The sequence below is a fragment of the Pangasianodon hypophthalmus genome, chromosome 18, assembly GCF_027358585.1.
Source record: "Pangasianodon hypophthalmus isolate fPanHyp1 chromosome 18, fPanHyp1.pri, whole genome shotgun sequence".
NCBI classification, from domain to species: domain Eukaryota; kingdom Metazoa; phylum Chordata; class Actinopteri; order Siluriformes; family Pangasiidae; genus Pangasianodon; species Pangasianodon hypophthalmus.
Window position 1 is genome coordinate 20,480,338 of NC_069727.1, and position 11,414 is coordinate 20,491,751.

At 38.8% G+C, this 11,414-nt stretch overlaps 1 protein-coding gene across 1 annotated transcript; it reads left to right on the forward strand.

Annotated features, from left to right (window-relative positions):
• The first annotated feature begins 7,728 nt into the window (after positions 1–7,728).
• Positions 7,729–10,627, forward strand: atp6v1f (ATPase H+ transporting V1 subunit F). Its single transcript, XM_026943321.3, has 2 exons — positions 7,729–8,007; positions 9,713–10,627. Exons 1-2 carry the CDS (start codon positions 7,850–7,852, stop codon positions 9,912–9,914), a joined length of 360 nt encoding a protein of 119 aa, XP_026799122.1. The 5' UTR covers positions 7,729–7,849; the 3' UTR covers positions 9,915–10,627.
• Positions 10,628–11,414: the final 787 nt, after the last annotated feature.

Below are 11,414 nucleotides of genomic sequence, written 5' to 3' on the forward strand. Positions count from 1 at the left end.
AGGTCATGGTGCCTAAGAAATCTCCAGTGTCATGCCTCAATTACTACTGCCCTGTCATGCACGCCCCTGTGATCATGAAGTGTTTTGAAAGACTGGTCAAGGCTCACCTCAAAGCACTTATCCCACCCTGCATCAACAATATGCATACAGACATAACCACTCCACAGATGATGCAATCACATTCACAAGTCACCTAGCCGTATCACACTTGGAAAACAAAGAATGCTGTTCGTTGACTTCAGCTCAGCATTCCCACAGACTCTAATTGAAAAACTGTCAGCACTTGGACTAAGCACACCAATGTGCAACGGGATACTTGACTTCCTGAGCAACAAACCACAGGTTGTCAGAATCAACACACAGTCCCCCTAACCCATCACACTGAGCACTGGTGCACCACAGGGCTATGTACTGTGTCCACTGTTATATACCCTGCTGACTCATGATTGCATTGCAAAATACCAAAGCAATAGCATCATAAATTTCACAGATGACACCACATGTGGGGCTCATCAGCAACAATGATGAGACAGCATACAGGGACGAGGTGAATCAACTCATAGCCTGAGGTGATTCCGACAATCTCTCCCTGAAGGTCAACAAGACAAAGGACGCACCAAAGCCTCTCATCAGCCACTATTCATGAAACGCACAGAAGTTTAACCAACACGGAACTTCAAATTCCTGGGCCTGCACACATCCAATGAACTGACATGGTCACTGAACACCACCTTGTTAGTAAAGAAGACCCAACAGCACCTGTATTTTCTAAGGAGGTTGAAGAGAGCTGGCATGCCCCCCTCCATCCTCACTGGTTTCTACATATGTGTCATTGAGAGTGTACTCACCAGCTGTATCACTGTCTGGTATGGAAACTGCTCAGCATCTGACAGGAAAGCTTTGCAGTGAGTAGTATAGATGGCACAGTGCATCACTGGTACTAACCTTCCTGGCATTAAGGGTATTTACACCACACGGAGTATGAGGAAGGCAGCCTCCATCAGCTAAGAAGCTGAGAAGCTAAAAAGTATTCAGGCCAGAACTTCCAGACTCAGGAACGGTTTCTTAACGCAAGCAGTCAGACTTCTGAACAGCCATGTCTAACTGTGAACACCCCACTCCATCTCAGCCACAACCCCCCAAGGACTGCGATCATAAACCCCAATTGCACTGTCATTACTTTAACACTATCATGGCCTGAGACTGACCTACCAACCAAAAACTGAACAATAATATGATTCTACCTCACTCAACAAGTGCAATATTATTATTACATTACTATGTGCAATAACTACATATCTTAATTCACTTAGTACTGATACAATGTTCATACATTACCCTTTTTTTAAACTGCCTGTATCATCTCCCACTGCTGTTACACTTTATATACAGTTCATATTTTTCCTATTTATGTGACTTGTTTAATTTTGTGTGATTCTGTGTACCTTATGGTATTATTGTCTGTATATATTGTTGTCTTTAGACCTTGTCAGTGTCTACTACATGTTGCATGGTAGTTTCCTGAAGGAACTGTGTTTCGTTTTTCGACAATAAAGCTAATTTTGACTTTGACTCTAGCCTCATGCATTGTCGAGTAAGAACAACTTCTCCCGCAAAGATACAAGGAAAGGTAATTTTGGACCTTGTCTCTATATTTATGATGAAAAATGATACAAAATATGATTGTTTACATTAAAATCCATAATTTCTTAATAAAGTGTTAGTCAAAATTGTGAAAAATGTTATTTTTCATCAAATATTCACTAACACTGTTTTCTTAACAAAGCTCTATGTGCTAACGTGTGAATTTTAGGTGCTGAAAACACAATTTAGATAGTTTCAAGGCGATACAAGCTCAGGGAAGTGGTTTTTCTAACAAATGCTTATATGCACATGCAATGATATTTTTCACATATTTATGATGAAAAATTATATGAAATATGATTGTTTACATTTAAATGCATAATTTGATAATAAAGTGTTAAAAACTCAAAACAGTGAAAAATAATGTTTACAAAGTGATTATTCATCAAATATGCATTAACATAGTGTTTTCTTAACAAATGCCTATGTGCTAACCCAAATGTGTGCTTTAGGTGCTGAAATCTCTATTTTGATAGTTTCAAGGTGCTAGGAGCTTAGGAAAGTGTTTTTTCTAACAAACGCATATATGCACATGCCTGAAGTACTTTTCAATGACATTTTTCACACGTTTATGATGAACAATGACATGAAATATGTTTGTTAATATTAAAATGCATAATTTGTTAATAAAGTGGTAAAAAGATGAAAACATGAAAAATAATGTTTAGAAAGTCAGTATTCATCAAACACGCTGTAACACTGTTTTCTTAACAAACCCCTATTTTTCACACATTGGATTGTTTTCCTCCGACAGGCCATAGCCAAGTCCTCCCAGATACAGTTATATACATGAGCCGGGCCTAACTGGTGTCGCAGTTATTTATAATGATAATCTAGGCGTCACACAAACCTGGACATGAATTTAACACAGTTGAAGTTCTTTATAATAAAATAACATATACAGTGTATAGTATATAATATAACAATACTATTTATTATTTACAGACCTCCCTATTTCTTTGTGAATGTGTGGATTTCATCTCAAACTTGATTGTTTCTTTAGACAAAGCATTAACTGTTGGAGACTTTAATATAAATTTTTTGGTAACCCTGAAGTCCCTCTGAGAACAGCAGTTGTGTCCATTCTAGATTCAGTAGGGATTAATTAAAATGTAATAGGTCCCACCTATTGTGTGGTCACACTCTTGATCTAATACTAATGTTCAGATTAAATATATAAAATATAGTCACAGTTCCACAGTCTGAAGCTAGCCAAAACAATCAAATGTTTTAAGGAACTGACTTACCTTTAAAAACAAAACACAAACACAAACTCTTCCCCAAACTCCCTTAGCAAAACCCCACACCCAACAGAAATGGCAGTCACACCCCTACTACTGGGGAATATGTACCATGTGTTAATATTTACAATATAGCAGTGTTGTTATTTATAACTCTAAGCAGCCAACAAAAACCAAGGGGGGCAGATCAAGTTTGTAGACAGGATAGGTACAGTTCAAAACCAGTTCATAACACTCATCTCATTTAAAATGTGTCTTAGTCATCATATATGCACTCTACCATACTATTGTGTCAAATGCAGATTCACGTCAGCCACCGAACATAGTTTTATCAATAATCACCATGGGTCCAGCTGCAGCCTGTCATGGTCCCCAGGGGCAGTTCCATCTTGGGCCACTAGAGGGCACCCCAACTGTCTGTGCAGAACAACTTCTGTTGCCTCCTTCATTTCTTGTATTAACCATGCTCAGTTGTTTCATATTTTCTTGATTAGTTACTCTAAGTTTCCTGTTTTCTTCCTTTTGTTGCTGTAACATTGTGTTAAGGTTAAGTTTGTGTTTATATTGTGATTTTGATTGCATTTGTTACAGTTTGTACTATGCATATTCTATTTGATAGTTTAAATTTGTCTAGCCTTGTTTTTTTGTAGTTTTGCTTAGTTTGTGGTTGTCCTGGTGTTCTGGTTATTTCTGTCCCAGTGTCTGTTTCCCTGAGTTTTTTTGTACCCTGAATATAGAAGTTCTGCATGTGGATCTGTTTCAATGGACTACATCATGACACTCATTCTTTTTGGGTAAGAGTCTATCAGCGTGGCACACCGCCACCATGCTGCACTGTGGGTATGGCATTCTTTAGGTGATGTGTTTTTTTTTCTCTTTTTTTTGCACCAAACATACCTTTTGGAATTAGTCCCTTCAGACCATAACACATTTTGTCACATGCTTTGGAGTGATTTAGTTGAGCTTGGATGTTTTTTGTGAGAAAGGGCTTCTGTCTAGCCGCCCTACCCCACAGCCCAGACATGAAGAATATGAGAGATTGTTGTCACAAGCAGAGAGTAATCAGTACTTGTCAGATATTCCTGCAGCTCCTTTAATGTTGCCATAGGTCTATTGGCAACCTCCCTGGTAATTTTTTGTCTTGTCCTTTTGTAAATTTTGGAGGGACATCCTGTTCTTGGTATTGTTACTGGTAATGTTATTCTTTTATATCCCTCTCTTGATCAATATCTTTCAAGAAGTAGGATACTGTACATGCTTTGTAAGCGAAGGAGACCATTATTAGGGTGAAAAAAACAGACCTATCAGAGACAGCAGAAACTTTAGGAGTGGCCAAATCAACAATCTGGTACATTCTTAAAAAGAAGGAGTGAGCTGGAAGGCCTGGAAGGTCACAGAAGACAACTAAAGTGGATGATCGCAGTATTCGCAGTATTTCTTGGTGAAAAAAAGTCAAAAACACTCTGCAGGAGGTAGGTGTATCATTGTCAAAGTCTACAATCAAGACGCCTTCATGAATATAAATACAGATGGTTTACCTCTGGTAACATTCAAGAACAGAAAGGCCAGATTAGACTTTACTATCCATCAGGATGGGACTTCTGACTGGAGCCATTTACGTTTTTAGTGGCCATTAAATAGTAGTGATAAACTTTTAGATTTGTGCCCCTTACCATATTTTAATCATTTTTGCATGAAATAAGTAAAATTTAGCAAAAACAAACTAGCATTGTTCAAACAGTGTACACTAACTGATGTGATTGTATGCTTCAAGTGCATATACTACCACTAAGACTCATTTTAAATAAGATAAGGTAATAATCTGAGATATGTGGAGTTAATTTTTGTGCCAAAAGTTTCAAATAAAAAAAAAACAAGCAAAATATTATCCCAATGTAAATATATATATATATATATATATATATATATATATATATATATATATATATATATATATATCTTTGCAAATGCAAGTAATGAGAATCAAATCAAAAGAGAGTAATTCACACTCATTTTGCTTACATTTTTTGTCTATTATTATATTTTTCTATTCTTCTATTTAAAAAAAAGGAAAACAGCAGATTCATTTTTATTGAGACTTTCTGATTGTAAGCTACTACCAGCAAGATGACTGTTGTATAGTCATGAAAATTTAACCTTGTCCCACAAAACAAATTCAATTCAATTCAATTTTATTTATGTAGCACTTTCAATAATGGACATTGTCACAAAGCAACTTTACAGAAATCCAGATATAACATATTTATTTAAATATATATGCATCCCTAATGAGCAAGCCAGAAGTGATGGTGGTGAAGAAAAACTCCCTGAGACGATATGAGGAAAAAACCTTGAGAGGATCCAGACTCAAAAGGAAACCCATCCTCATCTGGGTGACACTGGATAGTGCGATTATAAATCATTACTCCTCTATAACTATATACTGTAGAGTCAAGCAGTACTGTGTTAAAAGGAACATCAATATGATGTGCATCATTACAGTTTTAACTTTGAGTTTTTCATATCAAACTGAAGTTATCATCTGTTCAGTGGCTGAGACTTGAGTGTAAACTGTTCTTAGCAAGTGCGGTCTTTGGGCTATCCAAGGAAGAACATCCACATCTATCCAAGGAAGAACATCCCACATCTAGGTGTCTGTGTAGTACCATCCACAGTAATCTCATGATGAGCTTTAGGCTAATCATGTGGGGCCATCCTCAGCAGCAGAGAGTGGTTTCCAGATGAATAAGGCTCTAAGCATCAGGATGGATCAGGCAGGTCCAGAGAGCAGAAGGATTCAGCATCACTAGCAACTCAGGAGTAGCATGTGTATCTTGTGTAACAGAGAGAGAGAGATGGAGGGAAGGGGCCGAGGGGTTGGGATGAGAGAGAGAGAAACACAGATTATTAGGTATGCTGTTGTCCTGTAATGGTTTAAGAATATGTACGTTTTGTGCAGAGTGCAAGCAGGGACTAGCTATGACAGCATAACTAGAAGGGAGAGCCAGAAGGTAACACAGACATGAGGGCACCCTGGGACATAAAGCGGCCAGCCACCGTCAACAATCCTGAGTGAGCACGTGAGAGTGGGGGGGCGACAGCATCCAAACATCCCAGTTCACCACAACACTCTATGCCTGTGAACCCTCAAGACCTGCTCCTTTACCTAAGAAAAAACTATTCATAAAAGGCTTGACTAAACAAATATGATTTCAGCCTAGACTTAAACACTGAGACTGTGTCTGAGCCCCGAACACTAAGTGGAAGGCTGTTCCATAACTGTGGGGCTTTGTAAGAGAAAGCTCTACCCCTGCTGTAGCCTTCACTATTCGAGGTACCAACAAATAGCCTGCAGCTTTTGATTGAAGGAGGCGTGACGGATCATAAAAGACCAAAGGTTCGCTCAGGTACTGAGGCGTGAGACCATTCAGTGCTTTATAAGTCAATAGTAGTATTTTAGAATCAGTACGAGATTTGATTGGGAGCCAATGCAGTGTGGATAAGATAGGGGTGATGTGGTCATATCTTCTGGTTCTAGTAAGGACTCTCACTGCTGCATTCTGGACTAACTGGAGCTTGTTTATGCATCTACTGGAACATCCAGACAGTAAGGCATTACAATAATCCAACCTAGAGGTAACAAAAGCACTAGCACTACACTATCAATCTCTACTTCATCATTCACACTGACCATGGCTTAAGCTGCCGTATTATCTATTGCCCTGATTGAATTACATTGTCTCCTTGGTTGTTTAATCACCATTGAATGATTATACAAATATGAGTAATTATATGAATTAAGACAAACAGCTGATGTTGACTGTCATAGCAAGGAATTGGTACGTCCACTACATATAACTAGGCCTATTATTTAATTTATTAATCCAAACCCTGATTGTTGTAAATTGTAAATATCCATCCAAATAAGTGAATAAAATCAATAAGTCAATAAAATTAACCACATTACCATGCAGTCTCCATGGACAAACAATGGCAGTAAAATAGGTCATACTGAACAGCTCAGTGACTTTAAATGTGGCACCTTCATAGGTCTCCTTTACAAGTTTGTGAAATTTCTGCTATGCTAGATCTGCCCCAGTCAATTGTAAGCACTATTATTTTGTAATGGAAGAGTCTAGGAGCAACGACATCTCGGCCATGAAGCGGTAGACGGTGCAAACTCACAGAACGGGGCCGCATCACGCAGAGTCCCAAACTGCCTCTCTGCCACATCAGCACAAGAACTGTGTGTTGGAAGCTTCATGAAATGGGTTTCATGGGCAAGTTCAACGCACAAAGCCAAGCATGGGCTGGAATGGTGTAATGTGCCACCACTGGACTCTGGAGCAGTGGAAACATGTTCTCTGGAGTGATGAATCACTCCTCACTATCTGGTGGTTTGGTGGATGCCAGGAGAACATATATATAGACACACACACAGTAATATTTAATAAGAACTGCAGTCTCTGTAAGAATTTCACCAACTTGTTCTCTGCCAGCTTGCCTAGTCCAACACACTTTCTAATTAGAGCTGGGCTTTAATTTGAACAGGAAGTGACGTGAATATGAGAACACTAAATTGTGTATCGAAAAACATGAGTCATTTCGTCCCTTTTGACGTTTACTCAATTTATAAATGATTAAAACGTCTTGTGGTTATTATCTGTACGTTTGCTTGGCGTTTCAAGGCGACTATCTGCAAATGCGCGTTCTCGCGACGGGGGCGCGCTTTTCGGCACAGCACCAGTCCTCCTGCAGGCAGCTTCACATACTCGGATGTAGCGCCAGTTAACGTACAGAACTCTCGCGAGATTTGGCACCTCTGAGTACCCTCTGCGTCAGTCGGTCTTAAAGCGGAAGTGAGTCTGTCACCTGACTTTAGCATATGATCCACAGATACAGCAGAAAGGCAAACCAGTTCGAGTCTTGAACTATTTTATGAGCATTTAATAGAGTAAAGCACTATGACTGGACGGGGTAAATTAATCGCAGTTATAGGGGATGAGGATACATGTACTGGCTTCCTGCTGGGAGGAATCGGAGAGCTGAACAAAAATCGCAAACCCAATTTCTTGGTAGTGGAGAAGGACACCAGTATCACTGAGATAGAGGAGACATTCAAGTGAGTTTTCATTATCAGTTAGTGTTTGTATGGTTTTGTATGTTCGTGTTTGTATGCTCATTAGCACATACATCTTCGCGACGTCTCTGTTTTCATCTTTAAGATGTCTTATTTTGGGTGTGTGTTCTGAATGGCTGAGACGCGCGTTCACAGCCGCGTCCATCACGCGCGTCCAGCAGGCGCGTTCACAATGCTCATCAATTAGGAATGATGTGAATCTGATGTTTTCAGCATCTTCATACATTGGGGATGACGCCTGATTTACGTAGGCCAGACGTCACCATTTTACTGAATTATTCTCCTCACCTACAGTCCCTAAATATTGTTGTTGCCTGAAATGTAACTACACTGTATAAATATATATATAGTTACACTAACATAAATATTTCTCGACAAATCACATCTAGTCAAGTGGGTTTTATTGTCATTTCTCTATATCGCTTATATACACTGGAATTCAGTTTCGTTTATCCAGGTCAATGGTGCAACACATTTACAGTACACAAGACCACATAAAGTGCATTAGACAGCAATGTGAGATGAGTACTGGACAATAAATACACAGGACAACAAATACCCAGCGGATGACAAACACACTGGACGGTACATGTTAACTAGACAAGACAGAAGAACAGTGTTGTTTGGGAAAACTAGTGCAAGAATTGTCTGTAAACTATTAAGTAGTGTAGCAGCAGTAAAAATAGCAACAATATTACTGAATGAATAAAAGAGTCTCATAAAGAGTAAAGAGTCCATTGTAATTGTGTAAAGTGCCATGATATTGAGTCATACTGGGTTAAGGCTTTGCAGCAGTGTGTTGAGTAATCTGACTTCCTCAGGGAAGAAACTGTTGCGGAGTCTGCTGGTGGTGGCGCGTCCATAATGTAAAATAAAGGAAGGGTCGTCCATAATGCTGGTGGCCTTACAGATGCAGCGGTTATTGTACGAGGTGTCGATGGTGGGTAGAGAGCCCCAGATCATCTTTTTACCTGTTCCTTACAATCCGCTGTAGGGTCTTGCGGTCTGAGACTGTGCAGTTCCTGTACCACACGGTGAGACAGCTGATCAGGACGCGCTCTATCATCCCTCTGTAGAAGGTGGTGAGAATGGGAGGGGGGAGTTTGGCTCTCTTCAGCCTCCACAGGAAGTGGAGGTGCTGCTGGGTGTTCTTGGCTTGGCAGGAGGTGTTGAGATTCCAGGAGACGTCCTCTGTCATGTGCACACCAAGAGCTTCATTATAGAAAGATTACATTATTCACTGGTTATTGCATTACAACAAATTATTTCACAGTCCTAGAAACAGTCTGCACATGCATTTGAGTTTGAAATGAAGTTTGATGTGAGATACTAAGATTGTATCTCTGCTGAATAGCAAGACATTGTGAAAGCACCACATGTCCAGATGTTTGTTTTTACACCCTCGTGTGAGAGCAGTTTAAGCATTTCTAATATTTTCCTGAGCTTAAGCCTATGTGTTTATAATATATATGTACAAAGTTTACATAATGAAATGTTAAAAAAATGAAATGCTTCCTGTAGTTGCTTACCAGTTTGGGGTCCAGGGCAGTTTTGCTTTAATTTACATTTACATTTACATGCTCTATCCAAGCTCTATCAGAGGTCCCTGTGATGTGTTAGACAATATAAAATTTAATAATTTTACTGTTCACAGCCTGAATGTAATTTGTGTTTATTTCCCAAACAGGAGTTTCCTGGCTCGCAACGATATTGGTATCATCCTTATCAACCAGTTCATTGCTGAGATGATCCGGCACGCAATAGACGCTCATATGCAGTCCATCCCTGCTGTGCTAGAGATCCCCTCTAAAGAGCATCCTTATGACGCTTCTAAAGACTCGATCTTGCGCAGGGCTAAGGGCATGTTCTCTGCCGAGGATTTCCGATAAGTGTCGTGGCATCATGAAGCTGGTCAAGCATCGAAAGCGTTTATAAATGTTAATGTGGATGTTGTTCAGTGTCTCTGTTTTCATTACATTTAAAGAATTTGAAATAGGTTTAGCAATTTAAAAAAGTGTGATGTGTATATTTGTGATTTCCAAGAACAAAAAATATATGTATTACAATAAAAAAATTGTGTATGAGTCTTGTGAACTTGAAGGGACTATTTCATGTTAATTAAAAATATATATATATAATAGAAAGTCTGTCCTTCGGTTCATTATTTAATAACTGGAATGTAATTACTGTGCAGTTACAGCCCTAAGCCATACCTACATGTGTGATTTTATTAGGAGAAGGGGAAAAGTGCATAAAAGCATCACTTTCCAGGAGGCTTTCCATTTGTTGCCTTAATGTTTCATCATTGCTACTGCATTGGTTGCTAAAACCCTTAATCATCAAACTTTTCAGTATTACTACTAAAACTTGATGACAGTGTTAATATGACTAAAAATACTTATAGCCCATGTAAGAACCAAGAAATGGATGTTATCAAATTTCTTAGCCTTACATTCAGCAATGTTGTGTCTTCAGGAGGTATTTTGTTGTGTGTATACACACACAGTTAGGTCTGGAAGTATTTGGACAATGACAGAGTTTTTGTGATTTTTGCCTGTATACACCACCACAATGAATTTGAAATAAAACAATCAAGATGTGATCGAAGTGTAGACTTTCAGCTTTATTTTAAGAGGTTCCACAAAAATATGGCATTTACCATTTAGGAATTACAGCCATTTTCAGCAAAGTACCTCCATTTTCAAATTCTGAGTTTCCTCCCTGGAGATGCTTTGCCAGGCCTTCACTGCAGCCACCTTCAGTTGCTGCTTGTCACTTTGCTCATTTGCATGTAGTGACGCCCATAAAACACCATAAAAGGTAAAGTATACAGACAGCTTGGAGCATGAAATGAATGATCAGGGTAAAGGCTGAAAAACAGAAGTGGGAGTTATTTTGACTCACTTCTATGCCAATAAAAATGATTTAATATTTAACAATAATAATAATAATAATAAGCGAGTGCTAAATCCTCTGTCAGCTGAGGTGTTTGTTTACGGCTTACGGCTCTGTGCAGACAGACCGGCCTGTCCTCCGTTTATACACCGCCATTTCTTTTATCATAATTGAATATCCTGTTTTATATTTCTTAATTTATGAGTTTGTGTTGTCTCACTTTCTTTATGTTTTATATTCTTTAATTAATGCCAGTAAAATAAACTGATTGGTTTTGACTAAATGTTCTGGATGGAGCTCTTAGTCCCTGAGCGAGTGAACTAGCATGAGGATGTGTTTCTGATCGAGACTCTAAAGCTCTTCTATAAGTGGCTCTGCATAAGGGCGTCTGCTAAACGCTGGAAATGTAATAAAATTTTAAACAATTTTAACTCCACAGTATATTCCAGATATAAAAGTGCAGTAATCCGTGTAGATTTTATGATCCGAAGTTG